Below are 13,385 nucleotides of genomic sequence, written 5' to 3'. Positions count from 1 at the left end.
ACAAGTTACGTAGTTTACCATTACCTGAAGAAGTAGGATTCTTTCGGTTGTCGGGTATAAATTCATTAAATAACACTATTATCATCAAACAATATATTAAAACCGAATTATAACGAGAAAAACTTTCCTGGAGTGAGTCTTTTTGAACAGGATGGCATGTGTCCATCAGCAGTTTACCAATAGCTGAAGAAGTAGGATTCTTCGGTTGTGGGGGTATAAATTCATTATTAAGTAACATTATTATCATCAAAAGAATGTACTAAAACCGAATTATAACAAGAAAACATTCCTGACTGGGTCCTTTCGAACTGGATGGCATGTGTCCATCAGCAGTTTACCATTAGCTGAAGAAGTAGGGTTCTTCGGTTGTGGGGTATAAATCATTATTAAATAACACTATTATCATCAAAACAATATATTAAAACCGAATTATAACGAGAAAACTTTCCTGGAGTGAGTCCTTTCGAACAGGATGGCATGTGTCCATCAGCAATTTACCAATAGCTGAAGAAGTAGGATTCTTTCGTCGGGGCATAAATTATTTCAAATAACATTATTATCATCAAAAGAATATATTAAAAACCGAATTATAACAAGAAAACATTCCTGGACTGGGTCCTTTCGAACTGATGGCATGTATCCATCAGCAGTTTACCATTAGCTGAAGAAGTAGGATTTTTCGGTTGTGGGGTATAAATTCATTATTAAATAACATTATTATCATCAAAAGAATATATTAAAACCGAATTATAACGAGGAAACTTTCCTGGAGTGAGTCCTTTCGAACAGGATGGAATGTGTCCATCAACAGTTACCAATAGCTGAAGAAGTAGGATTCTTTCGGTTAGGTATAAATTCATTATTAAATAACATTATTATCATCAAAAGAATATATTAAACCGAATTATAACAAGAAAAACATTCCTGGAAGGGTCCTTTCGAACTGGATGGCATGTGTCCATCAGAAGTTTACCAATAGCTGAATAGTTTAGAATTTTCTGTTGTGGGTATAAATTCATTATTAAATAACATTATTATCATCAAAAGAATATATTAAAAACCGAATTATAACAAGAAAACATTCCTGGACTGAGTCCTTTCGAACTGGATGGTATGTGTCCATCAGCAGCTTACCATTAGCTGGAGAAGTACGATTCTTCGGTTTTCAGGTATACGATATTAAATTAACACTATTATCATCAAAATAATATATTAAAAACCGAATTATAACGAGAAAACTTTCCTGGAGTGAGTCCTTTCGAAAAGGATGGCATGTGTCCATCAGCGGTTTACCAATAGCTGAAGAAGTAGGATTCTTCGGTTGTGGGGGTATAAATTCATTATTAAATAACATTATTATCATCAAAAGAATATATTAAAACCGAATTATAACAAGAAATATTCCTGGACCGGGTCCTTTCGAACTGGATGGCGTGTCCATCAGCAGTTTACCATTAGCTGAAGAAGTAGGATTCTTCGGTTGTGGGGTATAAATTCATTATTAAATAACATTATTACCATCAAAAGAATATATTAAACCGAATTATAACGAGGAAACTTTCCTGAGTGAGTCCTTTCGAACAGGATGGCATGAGTCCATCAGCAGTTTACCAATAGCTGAAGAAGTAGAATTCTTCTTGGGTTAGCAATTCATTATTAAATAACATTATTATCATCAAAAGAATATATTAAACCGAATTATAACGAGAAAACTTTCCCGGGTTGGGTCCTTTCGAATTGGACGGCTGTGTCCATCAGCAGTTTACCATTAGCTGAAGAAGTAGGATTTTTCGGTTGTGGGGTATAAATTCATTTAAAAACATTCTATTCTTCCAGCGATAGTATTAAAAGTGATTTACAAGTTTAAAAGGTATCTGATAAGTATTTTATTAATAAAAAAAAAAAAAAAATGTTAAAAAATAATTTAAAAATTCAAACACAAATTATTTAAAAATCAGTTGTTTTCAGAATTTCAAATCCGTGCGATAAAACATCTGTTGGTGCAGAAAAGTAAACACGGACAGACGATACACGTAAAATAGCATTTTCGAATTTCGTACTGATAGTGTGGGTGAGACAGAAATAGTACCAAACACACACGCGCGAGTCATTCTAACAATAAAAGTCTCGGCAGAAAGACAGTATCGTATCCAGGATTAATAATAAAAAGTATGCCTATTTGTTAAAAATTGATAATTTTGTATTAAAAGTATTAAAAAATGTTTTTTTTTGGTACAAATCTGTAACATTGGTACAATTCTGTAAATTCAATGGTCTGAATAGTTATAGATTGAAGTTATTAATTATATACGAAGACATGATGGCCTAACTAGCAAACCTGCTTGTAATTCGACTAATATTTATTAAAATTATAAAAATTGGGCTAAGTGGCATTGACCCAACAGTTAGTTCCGTACCATCCATTATCTATACAACTTTAGACATTATATTATTATAAACTTTTTTTCCCATTTAGCTGAAATTTTGAATGCGCGTATATAATTTAAAAAATGAAGAAACACATTACTAAAAAATTGTTAATCAATAATAAATATGTAAAAGTAAAAATATTTTTTTTTTTTTTTTATAAATTAAAAAACGATTAAAGTCACCTTTGACTAAGATTCGAACCTGCCTTACTACGGCTCCAACGTCATAGCAGCGTAAAGTCCTACCGCTTTAAACCACGCGGCTACCGAGGATTTGAAAGATTCTATGTAAAATTTTACTATGCTTAATTTGTTTGAAAGTACTTTTTTATTTATAAAAATTTATTTAATTCTTTTTTTAGTATTTGTTCTTATAGCGGCAACATAGATCATTATCTGTAAAAATTTCAACTGTCTAGCTATAACGGTTCATAAGATAGACCTTTGTGACAGACGGACGGACGGACGGACGGACGGACAGCAAAGTCTTAGTAACAGGGTCCCCGTTTTTACCCTTTGGGTACGGAACCCTAAAAAAAACACTTATATAAAAATTGTAGATATATAATTTTACCCTTTGAATAAGAAGACTAAGGAAGGAGCATAATGATATCCATGTATTCATGCATGGTGGGCGGAAAAGCCACCATAAAAGCTCTCTAGGGTGGGGATCCTTGACAGTTCTGTTTGACGATTCATTTGACACATTTGAATTTGATTTGAAATTTTGTTGATTTGTCAGTCTTGCGGAGCTTATTTTATGTTATTTATTATTTATTCTACTACTGATAGTTGTATAAAGGTAGTAAATCTAGATGGAAATTGTAACAGAACTTAAATTAACAAACAGTGACAGGTACTATTGCAATTTATCGAAAAGACTCTAAATAGTTGGTTGTAGCGTGCGGTAGATCCCGGCAAAAATTGAGTGAAATAATGGAACAACTTTTCGCTAGTAAGTGACTATATAATATACATACGTAAGTAAAAACCGATCATTTATGAAATTCACTTAAATTAACTAAATTATATATTTTTCTTGCATTTTAGCTTTTATTTATTACTTGTCAAAGATTAGATGTCAAAGAATTTAGATATCGTTAATTTGACTTACCTGCTTCAGTAGCGTATCGATGTTTGTGTTAATAAATACTTATCTATTTTATTAGAATTATATATTTTTATAACAATTTTAATAACTACCAACATTTATTCACAACGTAAAATAAAACAACAAATTATTGAGTCTACCCCACGTCTACCCTACATCATAGTTTTACATTTTTTAAATAAAATTGGAACGACACTGATAAACCGGAATTTAAGTCGGCCATATATGAGGCCCATCGTGGTGTACCTAAGATTTTTGATATGCTCCTTCCTTAGTCTTCTTATTCAAAGATTTTACCCAACTAATGAACTTAAAATTTTTCTCCAATCCGGTACTGCCCTACTTCGGGCACTGCCAAAAAATCCCGCAACTGTTTTCATTCCATACCATTGCCAAGAGTCATCACGAACAGCGTAACTATTAAGATTTCGTAAAAATTATTTTTCAAAACTCATCAACCGGTGGTGGCAGTGCGCCATTGTGAAATTTGCCATTGAAAATTCGAGTTTGTAGTCAAAAAAATACCCTTCGGTAATTACTAGGTGTTTGAAACTTGTTATGGAGATCTCAAAGTGCTTTTTTCTATAGTTTTATCGTTTGTATATTATTAAATACGTCAGAGTAGTGGGTAAATATGTTTAAATTATATTTTTAACAATTAATTACTAAAATTAAAGTGTGTGTTAATGCATTAAATAATTAATTCTTTTCAATAAATGTGTAATTTTTGCTTATACGTTTTTTCTTTGTTTTTTTTATCCTTCCGTTATACTAAACTCGACTTTATTGGTTCATTTTAATTTTGAATTCTTAAGTTTCATTCAGAACATCCCAATTAGTGGAATATATTAGTGGTTTAAATTAATTACACTTTATACTTTTAGTTTACGATCATTCACAATGTCTAAAAGACAATTAAAATTAATAGAATATCCTAGCAACCGCTTGAGGTAATCAGTTGTATCCTTAGAGAAAGGCTAATATTTAGCTTATAAAACAATAACCTTTTGATTTCTAACCACAATTTTACTTTACGGATGATAATCAAACGCCAAAATGACATTTCTCGCAAATTTTGAAGTATAGTCTATCCAACGAGAAGATCCTTGACAGTGATAGATGTGTCTGTCATTTTAATTTCAAAGTCGTTTATTTTATTTTACAAAGAAATAAGTTGGTCCAACTGGAACGCATAGCAGGAAATTAATATATTTATTTAAAATTTGACTGACAAGTAACATCAAAATATTGTGAAAAAAACTGTATAAAACTGAAAAAATGTAATCGGGTTATTTTATTTAATAAAAGTAAAAAAAAAAAACACAAAACAAACAAAAACAAGACACCACATACCATTAAAAAAATATATAAAAAGAACTATTTCTTACTTTCAAGCTTATGAAACTTCCCGCATTTATGATTATATTTATCAATATAACTTATCTACAAATAGAAATTTGTAATATTCCGCAGGAATAAATAAAAACAACACAAATAAAACAAACTATTTTATTAATAATAACACTTACCAAATTTTTTATACCTCACAGGTTGATTAATTAACTTTAATCTTAATTTTAAACCGGTACCTTTGACATTATTTTTCTGCAAAGTACTAAAAATCCATTATTTACCTATCGTGTGATGTCGATATTTTACAGCTACTCCAGTTTTTAGTATGTGTTTAGTATGGTCCTTCTACCATATTTGAGATGCACTTATCTACGACGAGATGGTATACGAACTTTATTGATAGTAACTTTATTGGTGTATCTGTATAAGACCACAGTATAAGACTTTCTGCCTGGGCAGCGAGTATTGACCATAAACTGTGCTCTGGGTTCTACAGTTAGTTTTCACTCGATTTTTCCTCTACTTGACTTCAAAAGACACAAAACACACGTAATAACACGAATCAAAATGCATCATCTTCCAAAACGCAGGCTATTTGACAAAAGTTGTCACAAAATTATAACGTATAATTTAGCAAGACTTTGACAAACGTCAAAAATCTAAAGGCGAGTTCATACGCATCGGCGTCCGTTTATCGTTCATCGTTCCGTCAAACCAATAAAATTGAAGTACGATCTGTCATTTTTGAAATAAACCAATAAAACTGGTTAAAAACAACAAGTGACGACGCATGACGAATTTATATTTAAAGCCATCCATAGTTAACTTAAAAATTATTAGAAACTTTTTTTAGTAAAATAAATAGATTGGTATGAGACGTCATCTGCTTTTCTTCTGTCATCGTCTGTCGAAATCTTACCTGAGAAAAAAAAACAGAGTATATAATTAGTGGAAAAGTTAAAAGTTTGATAACTTTTTCGACTAATTCAAAATTCCTACCACTAATTTTGACGTTCTTACATTCAAATTAAAGAAACATACTTCTAATTGACTTATTGAAACCACTAATTTAAACGACTAATTTATTCTACTAATTGGGAGGTTCTGAATGAAGCTTAAGGCTACTATGAGACTATAAAATTTCTTTGTAAAAGATCTTTTAAAAAGATATTTGATGAAACATTTGACAGTATTAATATACAATATCTTATAAAATTACACATATTACGCTGTCAAATCCTGTCACAAAATATCTTTATCCTTAAATAAAATATTAAAAAAGACATTTGATAGTGTTATAGTGGCTTTATTTTAACCACAATTAATTTTGACGGATGATAATAATCAAAAGTCAAAATGACATTACTAGCAAGTGTAATTAGTGGAAAAAATTAAAAGTTTCGATCGAAAATTACCAGTACTAATTTTGACGCTCTGAATTCTTACATTGGCATTAGAGGAACAAATTTCTACGCTTACTGCAACCACTAATTACGAGGTTCTTAATGAAACTTTATATACTTAAAACTAGTTTTTTTTTCTAAGTGTTAAGGGTCAATCCTATGTCAGAAACACTACGACATGTAAGCTCAATTGTGTTTGTCCCCCCCTGCCTATGTCTCCACCTGATCTCCTACCCCTGTACCCTGCACCAACTTGTGCAGGTCCTTGATAGATCGGAGCATAGTTCCTTCAATTCTAGTTATGCTTTCCCCAAATAGAAAGTATTCATTATGTGCTCTAGCTGTTTCAGGATCTTTATCATGGAGTCTGAAGCAAAGACTTCCTTGATACAAGTTGAGCTTGTTCAGTTATCACTTGACAGCCATATGTCCTGTCAAGGAACCTGTTGTAATCCGTATTTTATTCCTGCTCAGTATTAGTATACAGGGTGGTTCGGCAGCATATTCTGCTGATAAATAAAAAAAGTTCATATAAATGTATGTCCGAAAATGGTTAGTTTCAGAGATACAGGGTGTAGAAGTTTCATTTCTATTTCGATTTTTTCCAAATAATTTCTGAAGTAACGTCAATATTTGGATGAAAATTGGTGTCTAGGAGTTTTTTGACATGAGAAATTTGATTTTGATATAAATATGACTCTACTACTGGTAGAGGGCGCCACATACATGTGTTTTAACTGTTTTGAAGCGTAATAACTTTTGTCCGTGCCTGTATAAAACTACCGAGAAAAAAAATATATATCTCTGTGAGTTTTTACGTAAAAAATATCTCTATGTAAAAATCGCTACGAGCAACCGTTCTCAAGATATTTAGAGTCGAAATAGTCAATACATGTCATTATTGATGAAAAATAAACACGTTGAGTAGATAGTTATTTCACTGAAATAATAAATTTGGAAAATTTTTATTTTTTTAAATTAATCATAATTTTTTCTGCAAAAAAATGATGATAAAACAGTTTCTGTTGAACTTTTGGCACAAAAACTTTCAAATTTATGCTCTCAGTCTAATAACTATGTAGTCAATATGTTTAATTTATGTCAATGATGACAGGTATTGATAATTTCGATTCCAAATATCTCGAAAACCAATAGTAGTTGCGATTTTTACCAAGAGACATTTTTTACGTAAAAAACGTCGTAAATGTATATTTTTTTACTCAGTAGTTTTATACAGGTACGGACAAATAGTTATTACTTTTCAAACCAATTAAAAAATATCTAGGTGGCGCCCTCTACTAGTAGGAGTCATATTGACATCAAAATCAAATTTCTCATGTCAAAATACTCCAAGACACAAATTTTCATCTAAATATCGAGATTACTTCAGAAATTATTTGGAAAAAATCGAAATAAAAATGAAACTTCTACACCCTGTATCTCCGAAACTAAGCATTTTCGGACATATATTTATACGAAATTTTTTACTTATTTTTATCTACAGAATATGCTGCCGAAGTTTCCGGAATACAGTTCGGACCATCCTGTATAGTTTCTTTGTGATTTTAGAATTAGGTCCTTGCATGAAGTCCTGTGTTTCAGTCTGTTTCTCCAGTGGATGGCCTGCTTTATTAAATCAAGTGACTACATCAAATTAACTATTTTAAACACAGTTTTTTTATTAGGTAGATCGCCTATAATGACGGGAGCTGAAGACTATCTCAAAGAAATTATTAGACTGCAACTGAAGAAGCCCAGAAATTGGAATTGGGAACTGTCAACTTCGAGATCTTCGCCACATATTAGTTTACCAACGATTCAGCTTTATAACTCTAAAGGGAAACTTCTTGGTAAGCATTTACCTCGATTAGTTAATTTTTGTATGTCTTTTTTTTTTGACTGACAGGCAAAACGTAAGATAAAACGTTAAGTGTAGCGGAGGCTTTAGTCAAAGAATATATTTTATTTAAAGTCTCTGTTATGCCTAGAAGTGTGTTCTTTTTTATTTTTTCATTTTAGTGTCTTTAAGGTGTCTTAACTAATAACTAATATATATTTTGGTTTGAATGATACTTATTTAAGCCTAAAAGTGCTATTAAACAAAAAAAAAAGATAAATTCAATAAAGTAAAAGGTATGAAGTTAGTGATCTAATATTAAAATTTAGTTGAAACCAAAGATGATGGTTCCAGTTCAAGACAAAGTTGGAAAAGCTCGGATACTAAAGCTGATAGAACTCAAATACATATACAAAAATGCAGAAGGAGAATCTTGAACAGAAACTGGCAAAAATCAGGTAACTTTTTCCATAATTTTACAGATTTATATTCGAACAAATAATATATATTAGTTACTTACAGGATGTCCTTACAGAGTCCTGAGCTGTATGGAAAGTATTAGCCGCAGGGCCTACGGAAAGATATGTATAACTCAGGGGCTATGAGAAATCTTCTGAAATTATTTTCAAGTTTAAAACGAAATAAGAGGAGCGCAACTGCTATGGAAAATAAAAATACGATTTTTTACAGAATTTTGCCTAGATAATGGGTACTATAAATAATAGCTTCATAATCTTTAGTAAATTCTGGATTTTCTTTGTTAGAACCATTTCCCCCTGTCAGTTGTAATAGTGGTGGGGAAGGTTAGATCTGTCTTATTTAAATGTTAATAACTCCGGACTACTCTCTCTCTCTCATCTCAACGATCAGAATCCAATAATGAGAGCTCAGCGAAAGAGCGTTTCACCACTCTATATTATAAGCATAAAATAATACACAAGGTTTTGAACGTAGCGCTTTCTTACAATTTAACAAACATAGCGCGTTTTTTCCAAAAATTAAATACAATAGTATGTGTTATTTTAGCTGATAGTAAAGAGTAGTAGCAGCTTAAAGTCAGCAGAAAATCGCATCTTGATATCTTCTTAAACCGAAGATAAAATTATAAGTCCATACCAAAAAATAAGCCTCTTAATTACCTTATTTTTACAATACAGTATCAGTAGCCCTCTGATTAGGCCCGAACAAAAAATAAGATAGAAACAGTTAGTTTATTTTAAAATCGACGATATACCAGAATACCATAGCCAGATGTATTAATATCTAATAATTAAGATATTAATAGTGAACAAGAAACGATGATTCAGTGAATAAGAAACGCTTTGGAAAAGTTGTTTTTCGTAATAGTATAAACGTCAAATTGTTATTAGATCAACATTTTGATAGTCTCAGCAGCGTTTTTTATCTTTTAAATGCTTTTTCAAAATGCTTTTATTATTTGAAGTAGTTGAATTTGTTGGCATTTTTAAAAAGCAATCAAAAGATAAAAAACTCTGCTATGACTATCAAATGTTGATCACACTGTTGATCTAATAACAATTTGACGTTTATACTATTACGTCAAAAGCAACTTTTTTCCAAAGCCTACCATGACTTCACTGAATCATCGTTTCTTGTTCACTATTATTAATGTCTTAATTATTAGATATTAATACATCTGCTATTATAATATTCTGGTATATCGTCGATTTTAAAATAAACTAACTGTTTTTATCTTATTTTTAGATTAGAATGGGCATAATCAAGAGGGCTACTGATACCGTGTTGTAAAAATAAGGTAATTAAGGGCTTATTTTTTGGTATTTATTATAATTTTGCTAATATCTTCGGTTTGAAAGAAGATATCAAGATGCGGTTTTCGCTGACTTTTTAAGCTTTTACTACTCTTTACTATCAGCTAAAAGTACGTATACTGTTGCATTTAATTTTTTTGAAAAAACGCGCAATGTTTGTTAAATTGTAAGACAACGCCCCCTAGTGTCTACGTTCAAAAGCTTATTATTATTGTTTATATGGCACAATATAGAGTAAGAAACGCTCTTTTAAACGAGCCCGAGCTTGTTGGATTCCGATCATCCAGTCCAGAGTTATTAATATTCAAATCAAAACAGATCTAACCTTCCCCCACCACTTTATTTTGGTAGATAGGGGAAAATGGCTCTAACAAAAAATATTCAAAACTTACTGAAGATTATGAAGCTGTTACTTATAGTACACCTTATCTATGCAAAATTGTGTAAAAACTCCATTTTCTTATTTTTTGTTGCAGTTGCGCCCCCTAGCGGTCGTTCTACAAACTTGAAAATAATTTCCGGCAATTTCCCATAGCCTCTTTAGTTATAAATATTTTTTTCCGCACTCGCTACGGCTAATACTTTCCGAGATACAGCCGAGAGCTATTCTTAGTGGGACACCCTGTACAAGGTACAGACTTTAATAAATACATAAGCTGGCCTGTATTGAACAGTCGGAAAAAACTTTCTTAGAGTTTTGTATCTTACAAACAAAAGATTTATTTAGAAATAAACTAAGATTCAACACAAGTTTCTAGAAACTTAATGAAACTTTTGCAATATCAGACTCACTGTACAATCCCCGACGAATCCAAAAGTAGAACAGTAAAGAGATTAAAGTTAATTGCTAAAAGTTAGTTGGAAAGACAGACCTACCTAATTTAATATTATATTTTCTTATCCAACCGACTTTGTTTACTTTGCAAAATTAGTAAAGTTTTTTTAAATTTTTATTATTTATTAATTTTCTTTTTATTTTTTAGTGAGTTTGAATCAAATCGTTTAAAAAACAAGTATGTCAAAAGATGTCGCAGCGATACTTTAACTGATTCAGTACTACCTAGTAGAAGAAAAAATAGGTCTAGTGAAGCTGTAATTAGTAGTGGCAGAAGTAGAAACAAAGGTAAAGATAAAAAAATTACTTAACATACAGGATGTTTTTGAAATAAGTGCAAGTACCTCATTATTGAAAAAAAACGGTGTGATAGACGACTGGCGAATGACAATCGATGATAATTTTGGCGAGGCCACTCTCTAAACGTAAAAAATTGACATAAAACTTGTCAAAAATGAACACTGGGAAACAACACACACATTAAAAAAGTATAAGACACCATTTAAAAATCATTTTAAAAATCAGTAAGGGCCAAATAATGATGTCTAGGGCTTGACATAGTCAAAAGGATCATCGATTGTCATTCCCCAGTTGTCTTTGACGCCTTTTTTTTTCGATCATACGGTATTATGTGTTGTTTATAAATGTACGTAAATATTTCTTTAGATAAAGGAGTCTTAGGTGAGGTACCTGTTGACAGGCCGTCAACACAAAGAACACTAAATGAGAGACTCAGAGATATAGAGCAAAGAAGACTGTACGGACTGCAAAAGTCAAAAAGCGATGTAATAGACATTCAAGGTATGATTTGACACTGTCGGTCTGCAGTATGTCCCCGCATTGGCTTTACAAGTGGAAAATCTTTTTATTATATTATTATTGACATTTTGAGAAAAATGCATTCTTACAACATGACTGAAAGTGTGGGACCCACTTTATTTAATTTTAAACGAAATTACTAATTTTGGGGAGTTTTCTTTTATAGCCTTGTTTCCAATTGGACTTTTTTGACTTTGCTAACGTTGCTTAGATCAATTTAAACGAATTTAATGGTTTAAATGCACACAAACTATTCAGCATATTCGCACAACATGACTGAAAGTGTGCCCACTTTATACCATTTTTTTAAAGACAATCCGGGGACATACTGTGTATAAAAATTGAAAAACACCCGGTATTTCTGGATTATATTGAAATTTTGCTAATTTTTAGTTAAATCAAAACCATCTCAACACGTTCAAAGACCTTACCACCGAAGAACTGGTAGTGACGATTTATTCCAGAAGTCCTGGCACAAATACAACTTAAAAGAAAGCCTGAAAAGAGCAGAAAGAGATGGTTACAAAAATTTTCTGGATACCACGCCTTACCGGGCATGTTCCGTGGATAGATCTAGCGATAGAAACAGAAAAAAGCCTGTTCCGGGATATCTGGAAACAGCTGAGACAGTTTTTTGCAACAACAAACCTCAAAATTTCGAGGTAAATCCATATTTTTTTATACTTTAACTTTACAGGGTGTGGAAAAAAATAGTGTCCTAAACTTCAGTAGATGATTCTTTGGATAAAAATAAAACAAAAAGTTCCTCTAGACATATATGCTTTAAAATGCTTCCTGAAGAAGTTACAGCTCCTGATATTATTTACAATCCTTACAGCCTTCACTCTTACAGATCTTCTTGAGTTATAACTCATTATAAAGTCTCAGGCCTTTTACAAAAGCCAGTATCTAAGACTGTTTTATAGAAATTAGTTCTCCATCTCCGATATCAGTCGTACAAAAGTTTATACCACTTATGGGGTCTTCCATGTTCTTGAATACTGCTTTAAGTTTCATTTGTTTATAGGAACATTTTGTTTTGTTTTTATCTGAAAAATCACCCACTGAAATTTGGTACACTATTTCATTGACACTCTGTACATTTTTCAAGATCAAGGACGTAGAAAAACCAAAAAGGTACAGACTGAGACAGAGTAGAGCGGGTATCTTGGTGATCAGTGACGAGAGCTTCAGTTCGAGTCACAGAAAAAGGTGTCACGGTGATCTGGGCGATTGTAGGGAAGACAGTGGTGACGTAATTATAGAAGGAGATCTGACAAGTTCCGTAGAAGATTTGAACGAGCTAAGAAAAAGGTATGGTTTATATTAAATTAAATGAACGGGGAATGACAATCAATAATAATTTTGTCTAGGTCAAGCTCTAGACTTCATTTATTTTGCCCGTACTCTTCGTTATTTTTTAATGGCGTTTATTTGAGTAAATATTATTTTTAAATGGTGTAGGTGGTTAAAATAAAATAATTATTTTTAACTTCTGGCGTTGAAAATAATTATTTTTATGTCCATGTCAATCAATGTCTAATATAAACATGTCACGGCAAATTAACTAATGGTTTTTTGTAATTATTTAATGTGTTTTTTAATAAAATAAACATATTTTTAAAAGCTTTTCATTGTAAAATTGTAATAAACTGATTTATATAAAGAATAATTTTTTTTATTTATGAAAATGTATGTGTAAAAAGAAAGTTTAAATAATTATGTGAAAATCTACAATATCTCTATTGTAAAATAACAAAATAAGGATGCTTTTCAACGTTTATCACCTAATTTAATCATGAAAT

At 31.3% G+C, this 13,385-nt stretch overlaps 1 protein-coding gene across 2 annotated transcripts; it reads left to right on the top strand.

Moving 5' to 3' along the window:
* Positions 1-3,947: 3,947 nt before the first annotated feature.
* LOC115877433 lies at positions 3,948-13,134 on the top strand. Of its 2 annotated transcripts, none has more exons than XM_030893588.1 (7): positions 3,948-4,071; positions 7,982-8,146; positions 8,463-8,591; positions 10,910-11,049; positions 11,428-11,562; positions 11,974-12,242; positions 12,692-13,134. In XM_030893588.1, the coding sequence occupies exons 3-7, from the start codon at positions 8,551-8,553 to the stop codon at positions 12,908-12,910; spliced, it is 804 nt and encodes a 267-aa protein (XP_030749448.1). In that variant the 5' UTR covers positions 3,948-4,071; positions 7,982-8,146; positions 8,463-8,550; the 3' UTR covers positions 12,911-13,134. The 2 variants fall into 2 exon arrangements, with proteins under 2 accessions (XP_030749448.1, XP_030749447.1); XM_030893587.1 differs by having other exon boundaries at positions 3,948-4,168.
* The last annotated feature ends 251 nt before the right edge of the window (positions 13,135-13,385 follow it).

Source organism: Sitophilus oryzae, unplaced genomic scaffold, assembly GCF_002938485.1.
Source record: "Sitophilus oryzae breed Bouriz unplaced genomic scaffold, Soryzae_2.0 scaffold_1490_pilon_pilon, whole genome shotgun sequence".
Classification (NCBI taxonomy): Eukaryota; Metazoa; Arthropoda; class Insecta; order Coleoptera; family Curculionidae; genus Sitophilus; species Sitophilus oryzae.
Note: the sequence above shows the minus strand (reverse complement) of the source record. Positions and strands in the feature narration are given on the sequence as shown.